Source organism: Pongo abelii, chromosome 18, assembly GCF_028885655.2.
Source record: "Pongo abelii isolate AG06213 chromosome 18, NHGRI_mPonAbe1-v2.0_pri, whole genome shotgun sequence".
NCBI lineage: Eukaryota > Metazoa > Chordata > Mammalia > Primates > Hominidae > Pongo > Pongo abelii.
The window spans coordinates 20,666,902-20,689,515 of NC_072003.2; the positions used below are offsets into that span (position 1 = coordinate 20,666,902).

The window sequence follows — 22,614 nt, forward strand, 5'->3', positions numbered from 1 at the left end:
TCCTGGGGTATCTCAGCAGGGAAGTCCTTATTTCTTTATTAATTTTTCCTGACGTTCAGGTCGTTAGTCTCACTCTAAACCTGAGGCTTGGAATAGAGGGACCTGAGACACCACATTAGCTGCATGACATTGGGTGACTAGATTACATTGTTTGTATCCATTTTCATATTGATAAAGTTAAATCAGCTCAGGGTGAGGGTTATAACTAGCATATATAGACGCCACAGCATATAGTGTTATATGCTGTATAAAAGACACAACACACAGTAAGTGATTCAATAAGCAATGGCCATCTTTATTATTTATGTTATCATATTCCACAGAAAGGTTTATGTATCAAGTACAAGAAAATGTATAACCCAGTCATTTGTTTTTTATCCAAGGCAGCTGATGAAGAAGGCACTTATTAGCCCAAAGAGTGAACAGGGTGAGAGTAGGAGGTTATTGGCTGCTTCTCTGGAGTTAATTTAGCCATCATTTCAGAATGGAGCTGGTATGCTTTGAGTGTGAAAGAAACCTGCTGCTTGTTGATAGTCTGGTTTTAATGAGTTATCAGGTGTTAATAACAGCTGAAGTGTAGTAACTTTTCACAGCCATCAGAGGATATTCAGGATGTTTACTGGGTTCTCACTTTTTAGGGTTTTCTGTGGGTGTTAGAGGTTAGGCTGAGGAGGGCCTGATAGGACATGTCTATCTCTGCAAGTCTTAGGCAAAGAAGCTTTGATGATGATGTATTAGGCTGTTCTTGCATTGCTATAATGAAATAGATGAGACTGAGTAATTTATAAGAAAAGAGGTTTATTTGGCTTATGGTTCTGCAGGCTGTACAGGAAGCATAGCTCCAGCATCAGCTTCTAGGGGGGCCTCAAGCTTGTAATCATGGTGGAAGGCAAGGGGGAGGAGGCATATCAGTAGGGCGGGAGGTGCCACATACTTGTAAATGATCGTGTGTCCTGTAAACTCACTATCACAAGAACAGCACCAAAGGGATGGTGCTAAACCATTCATGAGATCCGCCCCCATGATCCAAATACCTCCCAGGAGGCCCCACCTCCAACAGTGGGGATTAAGTAAGAGTTGGGCGGGGCTCCTTGCTCCTCTTCCCAGTTAATCCTTAATCTCCACCCCAACTCCACCCCAACTCCACTGAACTTAACCTCCCCTTCCCCTTCCTCTCCTCCTTCCCCTTCCCCTTCCCCTCCCTGAGGTGTCTGTTGGTTACCCAGACTAGAATGTAGTGGCATGGTCTTTGCTCACTGTAGCCTCTGCCTCCTGGGCTCAAGCAATCCTCCCACCTCAGCCTCCTGAGTAGCTGGGACTACAGGCACGTACCACCATGCCTGGCTAATTTGTTGTATTTTTCAAAGAGATGGGGTTTCTCCATGTTGTCCAGGCTGTTCTCGAACTCCTGGGGTCAAGCAATCCACCTGCCTCAACCACCCAAAGTTCTGGGATTACAGGCATGAGCCACCAGGCCTGGCCCACTGAACTTCTTTCTATCCCAATACATTAGACTTTTCTTTCTAGGAGTTTTGTATGAATGAAACCATACAGTATGCGCTCCTGGCTTCTTTTGCTTAGAATAATGCTTTGGTTATTCATCTGTGCTATTTATTGTGTGTATCAGTCATGTTTTTCTATTTTCTCACCTTGAGAAGTATTCTGTTTTATAGTACAAAACAATGAGTATATCTATTCACCTTGAGGAAGATTTTATTTGAAGAAATCTTTGTCATCAAAAAGCTTGAAAACCAGGGCTCTACCTTGATTCCATAGTCTTGAGAATGATGGATAACTCAATTTACACCATGATTTTCAGTGAGAAAGCAGGTTGCATGTTAAGAGATTAGGTGATAGGATGACTGAAAGGTATTTGTGACCTTATGAAAGGTACGATGTGGCAGGCAGCCTCTATGAGGGACCCCAGCGATCCCTGTCTCCTGGTATTCATGCCTTTGTGTAATACCCTCCCCTTAGCATGAGCTGGACTTACTGACTCACTTCTAGTGAATGGAATATGGCTGTCCTGATGGGCTGTCACTTCTGAAATTAGCTTATAAAAAACTGATTACAGCTATCTCATTTTATTGTACTTTGCAGTTATTACATTTTTGACAAATAAAAGGTTTGTGTCCCTCAGTCAAACAAAAATACAATGGGTTTCTTTCTAGTCCCCCACCTCAATTTTAGAAATTAAAAAATTTTCCAAACACAGTGAGTAGTAGTTTATATCTGAAGGGTGAATGAAGCAATGAGTGACCAAGCTGCCCACTTAAGGAGGCACCTCAGAACAATAAACAAAGAGCCTGCTCTTTGGTCTCAGACCTGGGTTTGAATTCTAGCTCTGCTACTCCTTGACTGTGAGATCCTGGCCATGTGACTTACCTTTTCTGAGCTTCTATTTTCTCATCTGTGAAATGGGGACAATAATTCTTACATCAGTGCATTAAGTGAGATAATCTAGACAGTTAGCACAGTACCTAACACAATGACTCAATTTATTATTGTTGTTGTTGCATCATTCTTACTTGTAAACACTCAGCTGTCTTCACAAAGTTCAGGCGCTCTTCAATGAGAGGCTGTGTCCATTAACAGCCTCATCCCATGGGTAATCTTGAAGACAGATGAGTCTATGGTAGGCTCTGAAACATCTCCTCTTTTACTCTATAATGGTGTCAAAGACCAGGATGGTGCAGAGGTCCAGGAGTCTGGCCTGTGCAGTCAGAGAAACGGATTTGAACTCTACCTCTTCCACTTATTAACCGAGTGGCCTTGGGAAAATTGTGAGCATCACCAGGCTCATTGTGAAGATGGGGTTAATAACAGCTCCAACCTTATGGCCTTGAGATAATTAATGCATATAAAAATGAAACCATGTCTTTTGCAGCAACATGGATAGAACTGAAGGCCATTATCCTTTGTGAAATAACTCAGAAACAGGAGGTCGAATACTGTGTGTGCTCATTGATAAGTGGGAGCTAAACAATGGGTACACACAGACATACAGAGTAAAATAACAGACACTGGAGACTACAAAAGGTGGGAAGGTAGGAGGGGAGTGAGGGTTGAAAAATTACCTCTTGGGTACAATGTTGGCTGTTTGGGTGATGGATACAGTAAAAACTTAGACCTCATCATAATGAAAGGTATGCAGGTAAGAAATCTGCACTTATATCCCCTAAATATATACAACTTTTAAAAAATTAAAAAAATGATTAATGTGGGCCAGCACACAGTGATCACTCAGCAAATGCAAGCTCTTATTCTTGTAGGAGTTGAGGGAAGATGCCGAGACCACCCCTCCTCCAACTTTTAATGTCCTGGTATTTTGTCTTAAACATTTTGGAAGCATCCGCAGGCAGGGATTTTGTCCTCCTGCCTCCCTTTGGATGCCAGTGGCCTGTTTGGATGAGTGGAAGGCTCTCCTGTCCCTCCTCCTTTCTTCCCAAGGGTTTTCTTTTGCACTTTGGACTTCTATTCATGGATCCTTTTGCCAGGGACGTGGACCAAGAATTTTTCCTCTTTTGCAGATTTCTTCCCTTAATGGTCCTGTTTTGTGCTGTCACCCCTGTGCTCTCCCTCCTCTCCAGTTCTCAGCAGCTGGCAGGAGATGTTTATAGAAGAAGCCTTTCTTTTTTTAATAGCCTCCTAGGCTGCAACCTCCCAAATGAGAACCTCATTAACCAGAAGGACTCTAGGCTACTGATTTAGATTCCAGTCATACCGAGAGGAGGAAAAATTACAAATGGAGAAAGAAAAATGCCAATGTACACATGGACTAGTTCCGACATCCTCTCTAATGAAGAATGTATATATCTATTCAGGCTCTGGATGCTAAGGGATTCCTTCCAGATCTCAGTATTTGACCTCTTACTTGTGGGTCACATGGATTCTTCGTGCCTCTTGTGGGCTAGCTGAAAACAAAAGTAACAATTTCATACTCTTGCCATTGAAACAAGGGGTCTATTACTTTTAAATCATAAGGGCACTTGTTTCAACAGAAATGTTAGTATCTTGGTGAAGATGGGGTCTAAGTTCTTGGTGGCTTCTGAGGATGCAAAGGGCTCACCTTCTGTCATCCTGAACCATCACTGATGAGACAGTGTCTCTCCATGTGTAGCCATGCAAAGGCCACAGAACAAATGGGTAAAAATATTTGGTGGTCAGAATTCTAGCTCAATAGTCAAGGAAGGCTTCCTGGAGGAGAAAGTGCATTTTGAACTGGGCTTTAAAAGTTGGTGTCAAAGAAAATGCAAGCTGTCCCTCAGAATTAAGACTATAGTTCTGTGAAATAGTGATTGCAAAAATGGACACAATTATTCTCCTCCCTATAGGCACACCCCTTTGCAATGTGACATTGTAGCTTCTCCTATTAGAGTCTATTTCCCCACCCTTGAATCCAGGCCAGTCTTGTGACTTGCTTTGGCTAATACAGTGTGATGGAGGTGACAGTGTGCCAGTTCTGAGCCTAGATCTCAAGATGACTTGCACACTTCCACTCAATCTCTTGGGATCCTGCCCTACCATCATGTGAACCAGCCCCAGCTAGCCTTTGGGAGGATGGGATGCCACATGGAGAGGAGACAGCCCAGGTGAGGGCCACTCAGCACCCGACCAACCAGGCAGCTAACTGCTGGTACCTGAGATGGGCCCAATCAAGAGCACAACATTTGCCCAGATAGACCAAGCGCACATTGCCAGCCTGCAGAATCATGTGCTAAATGAATGCTTATTGTTTAAGGCTGCTGAATAGTGGTTTGTGATGTAGCAAAACTAACTAGTACAGTTTCCTATGCAGCTGAGTGTATCCATGTGACTAAGTTTCTATATACAAAAACGGTGTGTGTAATTTCTGGGGAATTTCCTTCCAGGGAGAAGGTATGCTCTTCTTCCACTTTTTTTCCTTTATGTTGCGTGAAATGGGAATGTAATAGCTGGAGCTCCAGCAGCCATCTTGGATCATGAAGTAAGTTTAGGAATGGAAGACACTCCTGGCAGAGCAATAAGCTGGGAGGGTCTTGTTCCTCTAAAACCACTGATTACCCTTCCAGTTCTATTCTGATACTTCTAAATTTACTAAACAACAGAAATTAATAAACTTTTGTTTAGGCCATTGTTTTGAGTTTTGCAGTTACTCACAGCTGAACCTATTGCAAAAGAATATAGATGGTCGGGATTTAAACAAGTGGGGAGGAGGGGGCTGCGTCAGGAGGAGGGGAAGGCATGGGGGGGAGGAGGGGAAGGCGTGGGGGGGAGGAGGAGGGGAAGGCGTGGGGGGGAGGAGGAGGGGAAGGCGTGGGGGGGAGGAGGGGGGAAGGCGTGGGGGGGAGGAGGGGGGAAGGCGTGGGGGGGAGGAGGGGGGGAAGGCGTGGGGAGGAGGGGGGAAGGCGTGGGGAGGAGGGGGGAAGGCGTGGGGAGGAGGGGGGGAAGGCGTGGGGAGGAGGGGGGAAGGCGTGGGGGGGGAAGGCGTGGGGAGGAGGGGGGGAAGGCGTGGGGAGGAGGAGGGGAAGGCGTGGGGAGGAGGGGGCCGCGTCGGGAGGAGGGGAAGGCGTGGGGAGGAGCCTCCAGCACCGCGATGCCCAGGAGGCCCCAGGTTAGGCCACCTGCCTGGCCAGTTTGGCCACTTCCCACACCTGACAGGTCAGATGCTGCTCCTGCCACGGGGCCAGCGACGAGCCACAGGCTCCCGAAAAAGGCAAGGGGTTCACTTTAGGAGGGGAGAGGTGGGCGGGACGGGGATGCTCAGGTCCTGGGCTTCAGGAGGGGATGTGGTGCCGGCTTTCATTCTTGACCTTTATCTTACAACTCTGTCACATGTGGGAGGCTTTTCACGTGTATTTTCTGAAGAGAGAAAAGAATCAGTTGTCCCTAAAAAGAGAAAATGAAGAAGAGGGACTCACAGATTTGGACTTGGAGAGGCTGCCGAAGGTCTGAACGGTCTTGGAGATCAACGTCAGCGTCCTGGACGTCTGGGGGTCCTGGGGAGGCAGGAGCAAGAAAAGTCTACGTCAGCTTCACAGAAATGCTGCAACTGTCCCACATCGAGGGGACGAAATGCAGGAGTCACCTCAGAGCTGCTGTGGCTTGTGTATGAGCTACGGAGAAACAGGGGTAGCAACGCAGATGGGACTGGAGGGGGTGGGCGTCCCACAGTCTCAGGAGCTGCTGAGATCGTCCCGCAGGCAACATCCGATGGCACCGCGGGGACCCACCCTCTTGGCCCAGTGTGCAGGGTGCATCTCAAAGTCGAAAGCATCAGGTTGGGTCATGGCTCTGGGGTGCTGAGTCTCAGGGTGCTGAGTCTCCTGGCTCTGCCTGGGGCTCATCTCAGCCTTCACAGGGTTTGAAGGTTCAACTCAGAAGTGCTGGGGGCCGGGCTTGGTGGCTCACACCTGTAATCTCAGCACTTCGGGAGGCCGAGGCAGGTAGATCACTTGAGGTCAGGAGTTCGAGACCAGCCTGGCCAACATGGTAAAACCCCATCTCTAATAAAAATACAAAATTAGCTGGGCATGGTGGCGCACGTCTATAATCCAAGCTACTAGGGTGGCTGAGGCACGAGAATTGCTTGAACCCAGGAGGCAGAGGTTGCAGTGAGCCGAGATGGTACCACTGCACTCCAGCCTGGTGACGGAGCAAGACTCCGTCTCAACAAAAAAAAAAAAGAAGTGCTGGGGAATGGGCCATCCCTCACGTCCCCTCGCCCTGGCCATCTCCTTCCAGCTCTGCCACCGGCACATGCAACACGGTCACCCCAGATCCCTGTACCCTGAGAGCCATGGCCCCAGCAACCACATTGGGGCCTGGAGAAAATCAGTGCTGAATAGGAATCTGTTGACTCAATACACGGATGATACGCCGATCGATACTCCCTATGTGATGGGCAGGGGAGGAGAGCAGGGCGGTGACCAGTAGCTAAAACCTTGGCCAAACCATCCACTGCTTTTGTGACATTGTCTCGACTCCCCCAGAACATACACAGCTTAAATAGGTCAGTGAACAACCTGCAACAAGGACGTTCCAGGACCCAGCGCATCCACCAGCACTCCCCACGCACCGTCCACACACTCCACACACATTCCACACGCACTCCCCATTCCACACACCTTCCACACTCCCCACACACCATCCACACACTCTACACACACTCCACACTCACTCCCCATTCCACATACCTTCCACACTCCCCATGCACTCCCCATTCCACACACCTTCCACACTCCCCACGCACCGTCCACACACTCCACACATTCCACAGCACTCCCCATTCCACACACCTTCCACACTCCCCACGCACTGTCCACACTCCCCACGCATCGTCCACACACATTCCACACGCACTTCCCATTCCACACACCTTCCACACTCCCCACGTACTGTCCACACTCCCCACGCACCGTCCACACACTCCACATGCACTCCACACTCCCCACGCACCATCCACGCACTCCACACACACTCCACATGCACTCCACACTCTATACGTGCCATCCACATACTCCGCACGCACTCCACACACTCCCCATTCCACACAACCTCCATACTCCCCACGCACCGTCCACACACTCCCCACTCACTCCTCATTCCACACACACTCCCCACGCATTCCACACTCCACACGGTCGGCCCCCTACAGCCACGCAGATGCCCCGACCCAGGCCGGTGTCCCAGGACAGCTCAGAAAACCTCGGTCCCTCAGCTGGTCACTCACTGTGTGGTGCGGCGTGAGCTGGAAGAGGTTGGGTGAGAGAATGGCGGGCGCAAAGAACCTCAGGAAGATGAAGCTGCTCACTGCAGTGTACCTGACGTCCGGGTCATCTGCGGGAGACAGAGGCGGGGTGACCTTTTCCCTCGGGCACAGTGGCCTCGTGGGGACACCATGCCCCGGCCCCCTGAGGGTCCACAGGGAAGTCCAGCCACAGTCCTGGATCTATCTCCACCTGTGTCTGTCTCTCTCCCTCTCTCTGTCTCCCTCTCTTTCTCCATCTCTTTATCTCTCCCCTCATCTCTCTCCCTCTCTCTCTCTCATCTCTCTCCCTCTGTCTCTCTCCCTGTCTCTCTCCGTCTCTCTCTCTCTCCATCTCTCTCCCTCTCTTTCTCCCTCTCCCTGTCTCTCTCTATCTCTGGCTCTCTCTCTCCCTCCCTCTCTCTCCATCTGTCTCTCTCTCTCTCTCTCCATCTCTCTCTCTCCATCTGTCCCTCTCCCTGTCTCTCTATCTCTGTCTCTCCCTCTCTCTCTCTCCCTCTCCCTCTCTGGCTCTCTCTCTCCCTCTCTCTCTCCATCTGTCTCTCTCTCTCTCTCTCCATCTCTCTGTCTCTCTCCCTCTCTTTGTCCGTCTCCCTGTCTCTCTCTCCCTCTCTCTCTCTCCATCTGTCTCTGGCTCTCTCTCCCCCCCCCCTTGTCCCTCTCCCTGTCTCTCTATCTCTCTCTCTCTCTCTCCCTCCCTCTCTCTCCATCTGTCTCTGGCTCTCTCTCTCCCTCTCTCTGGCTCTGGCTCGCTCTCTCTCTCTCTCCATCTCTCTGTCTCTCTCCCTATCTCCATCTCTCTCTCTCCCTATCTCCATCTCTCTCTCTCCCTCTTTCTCTCCGTCTGTCTCTCTCTCCATCTCTCTTTCTCCCTCTGTCTCTCTCCCTATCTCTGTCTCTGTCTCTGTCTCTATCTCTCTCTCCATCTCTCTCTCTCTCTCCATCTCTCTCTCTGTCTCTATCTCTCTCTCCCTGTCTCTGTCTCTATCTCTCTCTGTCTCTCTCTCTCTCCATCTCGGTCTCTCTCTCCATCTATCTCTATCTCTCTCCGTCTCTATCTCTCTCTCCGTCTGTCTCTGCCTCTCTCTCCATCTCTCCCTGTCTCTCTCCGTCTCTCTCTCTCTCCCTGTCTCTCTCTCTCTCCATCTCTCCCTGTCTCTCTCCATCTCTCATCACCACCACACAGCACAGCCCCTTTGGTGCCTGCCACAGACTCATTCCACAGTGGTCTGTGCTCATCTGGGTGAGAGGATGTGTTTTATCTCCTCACTTCCACCTTGTTCAAAGTGGGTCTGGGGCTGGGTTGTGCTTGGGAACTGCCTCCCCCAGAACCCTGAGCCCCTCGGCCGGCGCTGTCTGACTGATGTCCTGAGAAACAGGGGTGGGGACAGTGTTTGTCTCCTGGGGAAGCAGAAGCGCAGATGGCTCTGCAGGGCCATGGCCACCCTGGGGTGTCTGCAGCTGTCCCGAGGCTGCAGGACACGCAAGGAAGAGAGGAGCCAGTGGCAAGGCCCTCGCTGAGCCTCTCAGCACCCCATAGCCTGAGTCCCGGCGGGGTCTTGAGCATCGCAGGAGACGAGCAGGTACAGGCACCCAGCTCCTCCCTGAGGGTCGGCAAGGTTGAGAAGTGGGGTTTGGGTGCTGGATGCCCAGGTCCCTGGGGATCTCCGGCTTGGGGGTTTGAAGAAAGGGCAGCTCCCCCAGGGGTCCTGTCTCTTCAAAGACACGGGCAGGCAGAGCTGCCAACACCACTCTGGGCCCTGCCAGGGTCGGCCACAAAAAGAAACCACTGGGAAAACCCGGGGGGCCGCATCAGGAAAATTCACATCCCACCCCGACAAAGCCCGGCCGCCCTTCCCGGCCCCCCCCAGAGACCACTGCGGTCGTGAACTCCAGGGCTGGGGACCCCCAGAGACCACTGCGGTCATGAACTCCAGGGCTGGGGACCCCCAGAGACCACTGCGGTTGTGAACTCCAGGGCTGGCGTCCCCCGGAGACCACTGAGGTCGTGAACTCCAGGGCTGGGGACCCCCAGAGACCACTGCGGTGGTGAACTCCAGGGCTGCAGACCCCCGGAGACCACTGTGGTTGTGAACTCCAGGGCTGAGGTCCCCCGGAGACCACTGCGGTTGTGAACTCCAGGGCTGGGGTCCCCCGGAGACCACTGCGGTTGTGAACTCCAGGGCTGGGGTCCCCTGGAGACCACTGCGGTTATGAACTCCAGGGCTGGGGTCCCCCGGAGACCACTGAGGTCGTGAACTCCAGGGCTGGGGTCCCCCGGAGACCACCGCGGTGGTGAACTAGGGAACACTGGCCCGGCACAAACCCCAGAAAAATCCAGCATCGGAACTGGGGTTCACGACCCCGCAGTTCTAGTCCAGCGAGGGCTGCGGGGGGTTCTGCCTGCATGGGGCTATGGTTGTTTCTCAGCAACGTAAGGGTGTCCGGGGCACTCACCCTGGAAGCGCTTGGCCGCTGCCTCCCGGAGCGAGAAGAAGATGTCACACATGACGGTCGGGCAGCTCACCCCAAACTCAGTGATGGCGCGGAAGACGCGGTCCACGTACTGCCGTAGGTTCTCCTGCAACAGGACACGGCACTGGGACCCACTCCCGAGGCTGCCCGCAGGTGCGTGTAGCACCAGGGCACGCCCAGGGAGGGGCACGTGGGGAGGGGCTGAGGGCGGGTGCAGGGCAGCTGCGGCAGCGAGACACGTGTGAACAGCCACTCCCTGGAAATCTGTGCTGGGAGCTGTGGCGATTCACGTGTGAAAATCACTACACGGGCACCACGTCGGCTCCCCGGCTCGGCCCCGACCTGGTTTACTGAGTGGGGAACGGACACTCACCAGAATATGCCTGCCCAAGGCAAGAGCTCTGTCTTGTCATTTACATACAGAGATGACCAAACAGCACGCTCTGCAAGAAGTATCATGTGAAGTGACTAAAATGTTGGAGCAAGTTCAACATCAGGGAGTTTTGCTGTTTTAAAACGCAGGACACAGCTCTGGGGACAGCCTGGGGAGGTGGGGAGGTGGGGAGGCCATCCTGTCCTAGGAAAAGGGAGGGGCAGGAGCCATCGCCCAAGGGAAGGCAGAGCCGGGGTGAAGGCAGAGCTGGTCAGGATCCTCCAGGGGAGGCAGAGCCGGGTGTGCAGGGCAGACCCTCCAGGGGAGGCAGAGCTGGGCCATGCAGACCGGATCACTCCAGGGGAGGCAGAGCTGGAATGTGCAGACCGGATCACTCCAGGGGAGGCAGAACTGGCCGAGACCCCCCCAGGGGAGGCACAGCCAGGTGTGCAGGCCGGACCCCACAGAGGGGGCAGAGCCGGGCACACAGGCCAGGCCCAAAGTGGTGGCTGAGGCCTCCCAGCAGTGCAGCCAGCGTACTGTAGCCAGGTGAGGCAGGTATCCCCACGCCCGGTCCTGCTCCCACCCCAACCGGGGTCACGGGGTGAGTCAGAGCTTCCAGGCAGACACCGGCTGAAAAACCCCAAGCAGGTGACTGGCTTTGGTTGGTTCATGAACAAAACCTACCATGTTGTTTTCAAGGTTTTCTCCGTCTTTCAACTTCACAGGATCGATTTCACAGGGTTTGTGGCTCTGGCATATCTAGGGAGAGGTTTAAGACGGGGCTCTGTGAGTGGGTTCCAGTGGCACAGGCAAGGAGGGAGGAGGGGGTCTCAGGCCTGGCTGAGATGCAGACCCTGAGCCTCATCCAGAAAATGCCGGGACAGCTCCCCGAACCCGGCCACTGGCACGGAGGGGCACGGTGAGGCCAGACTGCAGGGCCACCGTGGGGGTGGTGTCGCCCCGAGCCTCGGCTGCAAGGGGACAACCCTGGGCCTGTGTCACTGGCTGCCGAGGGACAACTGAGAGGTCAGGCGCAAACACCAGGCCCGGGGCCCAGTCTATGGCGGGGATCAGACGAGCCGGGCTTTCTCAGGGAGCGATGCGCCTGTGATCAGATGAGCCGGGCTTTCTCAGGGAGCGATGCGTGTCCATGATCAGATGAGCCAGCCTCTCTCAGGGAGTGATGTGCACCCATGATCAGACGAGCCGGGCTTTCTCAGGGAGTGACGTGGGCCTGTGATCAGACGAGCCGGGCTTTCTCAGGGAGTGATGCGCACCCGTGATCAGACGAGCCGGGCTTTCTCAGGGAGTGACATGCACCCATGATCAGACGAGCCGGGCTTTCTCAAGGAGTGATGCGTGCCCATGATCAGATGAGCCGGGCTTTTCCAGGGAGTGATGCGCACCCGTGATCAGACAAGTCGGGCTTTCTCGGAGAGTGATGTGCACCAGCCCACACGGACTAGGCCTCACAAAGCTTTAATAATATTTTTACTTCAAAATGCTGCCATGATTTTGCCCACAGAGCAAACCAGAATGCTATGTTAAATTTTCTCACATTTGCAAAGAACCTGTTTACAAAGCCGCTCATAAACGGGGGGCACAGCCTGGCAGGCATCAGAGGGTCAGGTGAGGAGGGGGTGTGCGTGCATCAGAGGGTTGGGTGAGGACTGGGCGTGCAGCTCAAACGTGCCACGCAGCCAGGGCCCAGACACAGGGGACTGCAGGATGTGTGGAGAAAGAAGGTCTCCCTGGGAAGAGCCAGGTTTTTCTTGCATGTTTTCCTTAGTGGAGTGGTGGATTTTCTTATGTATAGTTTTAATTTGGGAGAATTTGGAAGGTTCTGGAGTACACAGGGAACATCCTCTTGATAAAAGTGAATGAATCAGCATCCCTGAGGTGAGGCCGGAGGGGCCGACCTTCAAGCCCCGATCGTGGTCTGGCTGGATCCCTGTGCTGTGCCCTCTGTCGGGGGAAATCCTCCCCACGCCCCATGATGCTGAGGACTCTGGGCCCTGTGCTCACCTCCTCGATGGCCGGCTTCAGGGTGACGTGCAGGTAATGCATCCCCGCCAGCTTCATGGTCTCGTCAATGCACTTGGACGCCAGTGAGTTTCCTCAGAAGATGGTGTTGGGGTCCCTGGGAAATGGCGATGGGGACAGCGTTTGTCTCCTGGGGATGCAGAAATGCAGACGGAGCAGAGCCTGGCCCCGAGCACCTGCCTGTAGGCTGTGAGGTCAGCGCACGCCCATCAGTCAGCTTCCTGACGTTTTACAAGGAGCACAACCAGGCCAGGTGCTCGAGGCCCTGGCCATGGAACCATCCTGTGTCGACACTGCCAGAGGGAACCATTTGGCCGCCTGCGTGGCCACCAGCTCAGGAGGAGCCTGGCTGTCCTTTGCCCTCCCGTCCTCTCGCCCTCTGCGGCCTGTGCAGAGAATTGAGCACCACACCCTGGCAGCATCCAAGGGCCAGCAGAGAAGCAAACCCCTCCTGCCAGCTACAGTGGCCGCAGGTGCAGCTGGATGTTTCTAGAACAGGGTGTCTGGAAACAGCACTAGGCAGGTCCTGAGGGAAGCCGTGCTCCATTTTCACGGGCTCCCAAAGTGCCCCAGGAAGGGGACCTGAGCTGTCCTCGAGCCCTGGGAGCCGTTTCCCCTCCCCACTCACTCACTCTACCCGGGATTTCAAAGGCAAATGGGGCTTTCAAAAAAAAAAAAAAAAAAAAAAGAATCATTAACTGGGTCTGTGAAAGTAAGCCTGAATCAACATGGTTTCTGGGGACGCTTGAATTCCCTCAAGCCCTGCGCCAGGACGCAGTTCTCGGCGACGACCTTGCCATCCCTGTAGCGGGTCCAGGCCGCTCTTCCCCGGGGCAGGGTGGGCACTCACTGGGTCCGCTTCACCTCCGTGCTGGCGATAGCACTGATGAAGGGCACCACCCTGCCATAGTGTAGGAAGAGCCGCACCAGCGGGACAGCCGCCTCCTGCTTCTCCCGGCAAACCTCACCCAGGATGTGGGCTGCAGATGCTGACACGGGCTGCGGGGAGGGGCGAGGTCAGTGCCAGGGCCTGGGGTGCAGGACTCCCAGAGGCCTGTCCCCACCCTGGCTGGGGTCTCACTTCCAGCCACAATAGATACGGCTCTTTACTGAGACAGAAACACACACATTCGCAAAAGCACCAAACTTCCCATTTGCTGCTGCTTGGCTGGACCCTTGGAGGGGCGTCTACACCTCCTCCTAGCGACCCCCAAATGCAGCCAGCTCTAGGGCCCCTGAGCTAACAGAGTGACTCTGATGATGGGGTCCCCCTCAAACAACCCGGAGAGTCCTCAGCATCACCAGGCTCCTACGGCTCTGTCGACGGACTAGTGCGCCCAGCAAACGGGTCCAGGCATCTGGACGGGAAACAGGCCAGGCTGGGAGGCATGGGAAAGGCCCCCTCAGGGAGAAGGTGCCCTCTGGGGTGGGCCGGGGTGTGGGGTGTGGCCCCAGGCAGGTGGCACCTCCTGCCCACACCCACAGGCCACGGCGTGGACAAGCACCTCCACGTCCGCAGACTTCAACAGCAGGTCCCGCAGAGGGCTGTAATAGTCAGAAGAAAACACATGGTCTTCCGTGTATATCACGTTCAGCCACAGGGAGCCCAGGTCGCCTGGCTTTAGGCTCTTGCTACCATTGTCCCGGGGCTGGAGGAAGTACCTGGGTGGGAGGGACACATGGAGGGGAGGCATGAGGCTACACCTGCCAAGGGCAGCTCTCAGGGAAGCCCAGCTGCCTGCTTGAGGCCTACTGGTCAGGAGGGTAATCCTGCAGGACCCCCTAGAGTGCAGCCCCTGGGGATTCCCCACAGAAGACCCCCAGCAGGGCTACCGGGATCCCCAGAAGGCAAGTGTTGGAGCCAAAGGCGCAGGAGTCAAGCGGGGAAACGCGGAGGGGGATGGGGGCGTGCAACGTGGAGGGAACGGGTTTCCGGGAACCAGAGCAGAAGTGGTCAGTGATTCGCCCTAAGACCCACACCCGGCAGTGTCAGCAGCAGGTGGAAATGAAAATTATTTCAACCAAAGCGTGCCGTGGCTCCTGATGTCACGGGGTGGGGGCCTTGGGCTGGTGAGCCTGGCAGGCCACCTGGGCACCTGGTCATTGTAAGAGACGTTTCCGGCCCGGACATTCTTCCATCTTTGGTTCTACCCCATGCAGTCACCCAGGAGCCCTCTTCTGCTCTCATTTGTGGGCCAGGTAGTCTAAGCTCTCAGGTGGGTGGAGCCTGTGTCCGAGGCCCCCCATCCCCCGTCAGGTGGGTGGAGCCTGTGTCCAAGGCATTAGCCCCCGTCAGGTGGGTGGAGCCTGTCTGAGGCATTAGCAGCCCGGTCGTTGGTGGAGCCTGTGTCCGAGGCATTAGCCCCCGCTCAGGTGGGTTAAGCCTGTGTCTGAGGCATTAGCCTCCGTCAGGTGGGTAGAGCCTGAGGCATTAGCTCCTGCTCAGGTGGGTAGAGCCTGTGCCTGAGGCATTAGCCCCTGCCAGGTGGGTGGAGCCTGTGTCTGACGCATTAGCAGCCCCGTCAGGAGGGTGGAGCCTGTATCCAAGACATTGGCGCCCCCCTCAGGTGGGTGGAGCCTGTGTCCGAGGCATTAGCCCCCGTCAGGTGGGTAGAGCCTGGGTCTGAGGCATTAAAAGCCCCCTCAGGTGGGTGGAGCCTGTGTCCAAGGCATCAGCCCCCGTCAGGTGGGTGGAGCCTGTGTCTGAGGCATTAGACCCCCGCCTCAGGTGGGTAGAGCCTGTGTGCAAGGCATTAGCCCCCTGGGGCTCTCTGGGGTATGTGGTGGCTGCCTTGGCTACCAGGGCCAGGGGTTCACTCAGCATAGGAGGAAGCCTAACTCAGCTCAGGGGGCCTGTGCCCATGCAGTCTTCATAGAATCAAAAGACACGCGTGTTTCACAGTTTCTGGGATGGAGACCTGCCCTCACACATGGCAGAGGGACACATGGGGCGTGAGGCCCCGGCACACAGTCCACGCCTTGGGAATGCACACCTCCCGTGACTCCGGGCCCTCTCAGGAGCTGCCTGTCGCTAAGGGACACACATGAACTGGAGGTAAAATGAAACAATGGCCTGTTCCTTCCACCAAAACACCAAGCATCTGGAGACAACAGAAAAGAAAGGCAGGAGGCAGCAACATACAACATGTCCTGGGGTGGGTTCTGGGTCAGAGCCGACCACTGAGGTCTAGACGTGCAGAGGGGAGTGGAGAACCCTGTAATGCGCCCTCAACAGGAGGTGCTGCTGAGGGCCCAGAACAAGACCCAGAGCGCAGCCGCAGGGCAGGGCCTGCTGTGTGCGCATTCTGGGCTCCTGCACCGGCTGCTGATGCCCTCCCCTACTGCGTCAGACCTCACGAGCTGCTCGTGGCTCAGGGCCCCGCTTTCACCCAGGATCAGACCCCGCGAGCTGCTCGCGGCTCAGGGTCCCGCTTTCGCCCAGGATCAGACCCCGCGAGCTGCTCACGGCTCAGGGTCCCACTTTCGCCCAGGATCAGACCCCGCGAGCTGCTCTCGGCTCAGGGTCCCACTTTCGCCCAGGATCAGACCCCGCGAGCTGCTCGCGGCTCAGGGTCCCACTTTCGCCCAGGATCAGACCCCGCGAGCTGCTCGCGGCTCAGGGTCCCACTTTCGCCCAGGATCAGACCCCGCGAGCTGCTCGTGGCTTAGGGCTGCTTTCACCCACGTTCCCTGTCTTGTTTTGAGGTGCCAGCCATCCTGAGTCCCTGCTCAGTGTGATCCCTGCTGCCTCTCCTCACTTGCCGTTTCTCACCTGCTGTGGGGCAGAAACTCATCAAGCCAGAGCTCGTCAGAGCTACATGCAAAGTAAGAGCAGGTGGGTGCTGGGCACAGCTGAGGACCAGCACAGGTGGCCTCTGTGCCTTTCCACTCAGAGGCAGCACGTGTTTTTGTGGCTCTCAGAGATGCTGAAGTCTGCAGGTGCAACATCATCTTACCACGCCTCGTAGGAGCTGGACTGCCGCAGGACTTTCAACGGGATCTTTAGTTCTCCCAGGAATTCATCTCCAAACTTCAGGTTACTGGCATTCCAAAGGTCGACTCTGAAAAACAGCATTGGTACAGCTCTAGCTGATGGCGGGCAGCCCGGGTGAAGCAGAGATTACAGGCCACGCTTTGTTCCCCCAGGAGCAGAGTGGAGCCTGCAGCGCCTCCCAGAGTCTCCATCAAGGCTCAGCCCACGGGGCACATTTAAAACACGTCAGACCAGCCTGTGGCTTTGGAATAAAGATGAGTGTCTCCCAGTGGTAATGGGCAGGCAGAGGAAGGCGGAAGGCCATGGGCCCGGACTCAGACCCAGGCTCTTAGATAGGAGGGAGCCTGGGCGTTGCTGCGTGCACCCAGGAGCTACATGACCCCAGGCTCTTACATAGGAGGGAGCTGGGCATCGCTGCGTGCACCCAGGAGCTACATGACCCCAGGCTCTGTGCCGGGAGGGAGCCAGGAGTCGCTGTGTGCACCCAGGAGCTATGTGGCTGCTGCCGCTCTTGGCTCCAGCACCATCTGTCCCCTTTGCCCACAACAGGCCCAGCACCAGCAGTCTGTGCACGGCGGGCAAGTGAGACCCTCCGGGCCCTGCGGCATGTGCCTCTCGCACCGCCCCAGCATGCAGCCCAACAGCCTCCATCTGCAGGGCTCAATGCAGGGGATGATAGAGAACTTGGGCCCGTAGAGAGGAGGGTGCCCATGGAGGTCGGGCTGCCCGATTCAACATCCAGGGGATGATGGAGAACTTGGGCCCGTAGAGAGGAGGGTGCCCGTGGAGGATGGGCTGCCCGATTCAACATCTAGGGGCTCTGTGCTTTCGTCACATGAAAATGTGCCTCAAAACAAAACTGGGTTCTTGTGAATGCCCTGCCCCTGAATGTAGAACCCTGTCTCCATGGATTGCTCATGATCTAGGGGCACAAAGTGGATTCAGGGGCCACGCACACCACAGCGGGGGGAGAACTGTGGCCATAAACCACAGCATGGTCCACGAATCACCGTGACTAGCCCAGGCCCAGCATTGTGAAGCTTCTGCTAATGTCTAACATAGCAGCGGCTCCCACTAATGTTCTGTCCTAGTGTGGGACGGTACGTGTCCACAGACCTGGGGCTGTGAAATTCTGACAGACACACAGCATCCCCAGCTGCAACAAGTCTACAGGGCTGGTACCCCAGTCCCTCATGGCCAGGACCCACTCATAGGCCTGAAACACCTGAAGTCATACATGGCCAGCCCTACCCACGGGCCTGAAACCACACAGTTACACGTGGCCGGCCCTACCCAGGGGGTAAAACTCGGCAGGCCTAACCACACTGTGGCCACAGGGGCATCCCCCTGGAGGGAGAAGATTCCAGAAGGCCGGGGATTCTGTTACCCTTGCGAATCCTGCAGGGCAGTGGCACCGCAGAGGCACTGGCGTCTGGGCCGGGGAGGGCTGACAGGCTGCACAGGAACCCACAGCACGTTCCTTTCAGAAGGAACATGAGGGGACCGCTGATCTGCCCATGAACACTTTAAAAAAATGTGCTGAGTGGCCAGGGAGGCGCATTTACCTTTAATAAGGGAAATATTTAAAACATGTTTTGTGTGCTTTTAAAAAATTTAATAACTAGGACTTCACTCCTGAATTCAAAGCTTGGTGTAAAAAGAAACCAATGATGGCGCTTCCTTCTCTTGAAAAAGGGGCTGGCGTGAGTCCCTGGAGAAGGCAGATCTGACTGACCACGCCAGGGACATTCCTACAGTTCAGGACCGAGACCCTATGGGAGGCAGATCTGACCGACCACGTCAGGGACATTCCTATGGTTCAGGACCCTGACCCCTGAGGAGGTGGATCTGACCAATCACATCAGGGACATTCCTACGGTTCAGGACCCTGACCCCTCAGGAGCTGGATCTGACTGACCACGTCAGGGACATTCCCATGGTTCAGGACCCTGACCCCTCAGGAGCTGGGATCTGACCGACCACGTCAGGGACATTCCCATGGTTCAGGACCCTGACCCCTCAGGAGGTGGATCTGACTGACCACGTCAGGGACATTCTATGGTTCAGGATGGAGACAACTATCGGAGGCGGATCTGACCGATAACATCAGGGACATTCCTACGGTTCTCAACCACAAAACCACGCCTCCCAGCAGCCGTAGGGCCTGAGCCACGCACCGGCTCCACGTGTCCCATTAAGGGTCCCCCCGGGGCAGTGTCAGCCCCTGGGAAGGAGCGTGACCAGGGATTTGATGGCCAGCACATTCTCCAAAATGACCTAAAGAAAGCAGGTGCATCCTAGGCTCAGGGACATCCCAGGCTCAGGGACATCCCAGGCTCGCGGACATCCCAGGCTCAGGGACATCCCAGGCTCGGGGACATCCCAGGCTCAGGGGCATCCCAGGCTCGGGAGAATCCCAGGCTCGGAAGAATCCCAGGCTCGGGAGAATCACAGGCTCCGGGTCAGCCCAGGCTCGGGGACATCCCAGGCTCGGGAGCATCCCAGGCTCGGGAGCATCCCAGGCTCAGGGAGCATCCCACACTCGGGAGAATCCCAGGCTTGGGAGAATCTCAGGCTCAGGATCAGCCCAGGCTCGGGGACATCCCAGGCTCAGGGAGCATCCCAGGCTCGGGAGAATCCCAGGCTCGGGGTCAGCCCAGACTCGGGAGAATCCTAGGCTCAGGGACATCCCAGGCTCGGGAGAATACCAGGCTCGGGGGCATCCCAGGCTCGGGGTCATCCCAGGCTCGGGGTCAGCCCAGGCTTGGGGACATCCCAGGCTCTGATTCAGCCCAGGCTCGGGGACAGCCCAGGCTTGGGGGACACCCCAGGCTCGGGGTCAGCCCAGGATTGGGGACATCCCAGGCTCGGGGTCTCAGGGCCGGCTGGGGAGGGTCAGGAGGGAGCCGTTTCCTTCCTTCTCTGTCCAGCATGGAAAGATTCGGGGGCTTCAGGGGAGGCTCATCTGCCTCTTCATAGGGGATGGGGGCATTCATTGGTACAGAAGGAACAGAGGCTACGTTCAAAAACAAGCAGGAATCCAGCTTATTTTCACTGGAGGGAACCCGCCGGGGTTTGTGAAGGGCACATTCTGACGCCTGCCCTCCCCAGAACTCTGAGTCAGCGGGATCGTGGGGCTCTCTAAATCCTGGGCCTGAGATCGCGTCCTGACCTGTGTGAACCCACAAGCGATTTCCCCATTTCCCCTGTGAGGCATTGAGGAGCCAGGAAAGGGCGGTGGGGGCTCCATGGGCAAAGGCTGAAGATGCAGCTTCTATGACCATACGCAGGAAACATGAACCCAGGACGCCAGGTGAGAGCGTTTCACTCGAGTCAAAGGGGACAGGGTCTCCACAGAGGCCACCCAGCTGAGAGTCTCAGCAGTGCCGTTGGGTCCTGCTCGGTCAGGGCCAGGCGCCATACTGACCCGCCAGTCCCTGCAACCTCTGAGTGAGGCCTGAACCCATGGAAGGCGGAGGGCTTAGAATAAGACCTTAAGAACGGCTGCAGCCCCCGTCACTCCAGGTAGATGAAGCCTTACGGCCAGAGGGATGCGGACCTCTGGCCTTCGCCTCTTCACAGGTATTGCAAGGTGAGCCCTAACACCACCCACAGGCTGTCAATTCAACTACAACTTCTAACATCCTGTTGTGAAAATTACCAAGAAAATGGAAATTCATTTCTATCTATGACCCTATATTTAGTAACAAAGAACAAAAGAGCTGAGGAGTTTGGGTGAAAACTGCCAAGTTGGGGACATGGAGCCTGGTTTTCTCACCTGATTTTGAGCTTGTCCACGTCTTCCTCCTCAAAGTCAAAGTGGGACTTCTTGCTGTAGCTACAGGGCCGGGTCACCTGGAGTCAGACGAGAGAGAAAGCGCTGAGACCTCGGTGCCACCAGGTAGGGGTATATGTGGACCTAGGCCCCGGGCTGCCCTACCCTCTGCGCTTAGCCACACGCCACTCAAGGGCCACAATCAGGAAGGCGCCAGGCGGGATTCGGGATTCAGGCCTGGCTTCCTGAGTGCCAGCATTTCCTACTCACAGTGCCCCTGGAGGGGCAGACCCAGGTGAGACCTACCCCAAGGCTGTTCATGGCCACGGCTGGACTCTCCCAGCGGCTCCTGATGGGTGCCGGGCTCTGGGGACCTAAACGTCCCTCACCTGCGCCTGCTCTGGGCCTGCCACTCCGTGAGGGAGGGAGGGTCCCCTCTGCCATGGAGACGAAGCAGCACCACCCTCCCGTGGCCCCACCTCAAGGCTCTATTTGCCAACAGGAAGTGAAAAGCGTGAGGTCTGTGGTGCCTGAATCTGGCCAGCCCCTAACAGACCCCAGCACTCTGGGGAGGGTCAGACGGTGGAAAGTCAAGACGCTGCTAACTTCCTCCTGATACCTCCGCACCGTGGGTTCCTTAGAACAGAAAGGAAGTGAAGGCGTGAAGGGTCGAGGCTCCGGGACCCCCCCCCACCAGCCAGCAGGGCCCTTGCAGCAGAGCAGGAGGCCGCCCCACGGGCTCCAGGAGACCACAGTCGGTTACCACCTGGAGTTCCGATTTAACCACCATCAGCCGTGCACCAGGTCACCTGCGTTTACAAGAAGAGCTCCCTCCTGCCCGGCCTCCCTCCCTGCCCCACCTTCACCGGGCCTCAGCAGTGATGCTGGCTCAGGAGCTCTTAGCTCAAAGTTCTGATGTAGGGCTTGACACCAAAATCATGTTGCTAAAACTGCCTAACCTCTGAGCTTGCACTTCCTGATTGGTAAACTGAGGTGAAGATCATGCAGGGGCAGTTCTCTGCTTCGGGTTGAGGGCTGCTGATGCCTCCTCCTTCCCGACCTATACACCACTGTCCTCAAATTTGCTTCCCCCCAACCTCCCCATCTCATGAAACTCAGGTCAGGCAATGCCTCCTCCAGGAAGCCCCTGGTGACCCTGCCTCACGCCCTCTCTGCAGAGCAGGTCAGGCAATGCCTCCTCCAGGAAGCCCCTGGTGCCCCTGCCTCACGCCCTCTCTGCAGAGCAGGTCAGGCAATGTCTCCTCCAGGAAGCCCTCAGTGCCCCTGCCTCATGCCCTCTCTGCAGGGCAGGTCGGGAGCTATTGTAGGGGCTTGCCTGTTTGCATCCCTACCACGCTGGCCTGGTGTGGTGGCCTCGGACTCCTCTGTTTTCTCCCACATCTTATCACCAGCTGATGATCAGCATGGTGCTGGCACCTGACACATCTGTTGAGTGAATGAAGGCAGCTCCTACCAAATTTATGAGATTATTTAATCTCATTTAGAGAGTTAAAGGGCCTTAATGTGTCTACTGGAAGAAAATGGTACAGATGCTGCTTCCCATGGAAACGGAACATCTGTTTTCCTGGGTCTGCTCCCAGTAGGTGGCTGTCTGACCACACCCTGCGGGGGACACGCTCCCTCCCCGGGGCTCGGCCTCCAGCTGGGTCAGAAGCAGCTGAAGCCGAAAGAGACAGGGTTCTGGTGAAAGAGGTCTGTGGCTGCTAAGGAAGGGGTGGAGATGGAGTGAAAGGTCACAGAGCCCAAAGAGCAGGGCCCCGCATGTCCCACATAGCAGCGGTCAGCGAGGTCCGGGCCTTCCCTGGAGCCCCACAGGTGGTGATGCAGACCATGGTTTTCAGACTGTCTGTGGTCACTAAATTGCTCGAGTAGGCTGAGACCCACGTCTTTACAGAGTGAAATGGGAGTGCACACGGTAGAAACGGTGTGAGAACACTGCAAATGTGATGAGCACCCATGTGTGGCCAGGCAGTGGGCGAGCTCTACCCCACTGTGTGTATGAAAGCTCTGTGTGTGGCAGCCGAGCCAGCAACTGAGGCGGGGGGAGCTGCCACCTGGAACTCGGTCCATGCTGCAGGATGGAGGTGCAGGTCCTGCACCACCAACAGGGCCCACCCGGCCCCTGGGAGCCTGGCAGCTCCCTGCCTTCCCTCGCTCTGGCAAAACCATCTTCTCTGCCTGTC

The 22,614-nt window shown here is 55.7% G+C and overlaps 1 protein-coding gene across 1 annotated transcript in view; it reads right to left on the reverse strand.

Moving 5' to 3' along the window:
- Positions 1-778: 778 nt before the first annotated feature.
- LOC129047449 (ras GTPase-activating protein 3-like) overlaps positions 779-22,614 on the reverse strand; it is a 106,692-nt gene continuing 84,856 nt past the window's right edge. Inside the window, 10 exon segments of the mRNA XM_054534798.2 lie at positions 779-3,600; positions 5,901-5,978; positions 7,712-7,818; positions 10,205-10,328; positions 11,283-11,357; positions 12,624-12,738; positions 13,492-13,640; positions 14,147-14,303; positions 16,598-16,702; positions 20,414-20,490. Of these exon segments, the coding sequence (XP_054390773.1) occupies positions 3,541-3,600; positions 5,901-5,978; positions 7,712-7,818; positions 10,205-10,328; positions 11,283-11,357; positions 12,624-12,738; positions 13,492-13,640; positions 14,147-14,303; positions 16,598-16,702; positions 20,414-20,490 (1,047 nt within the window). The 3' untranslated portion in view covers positions 779-3,540.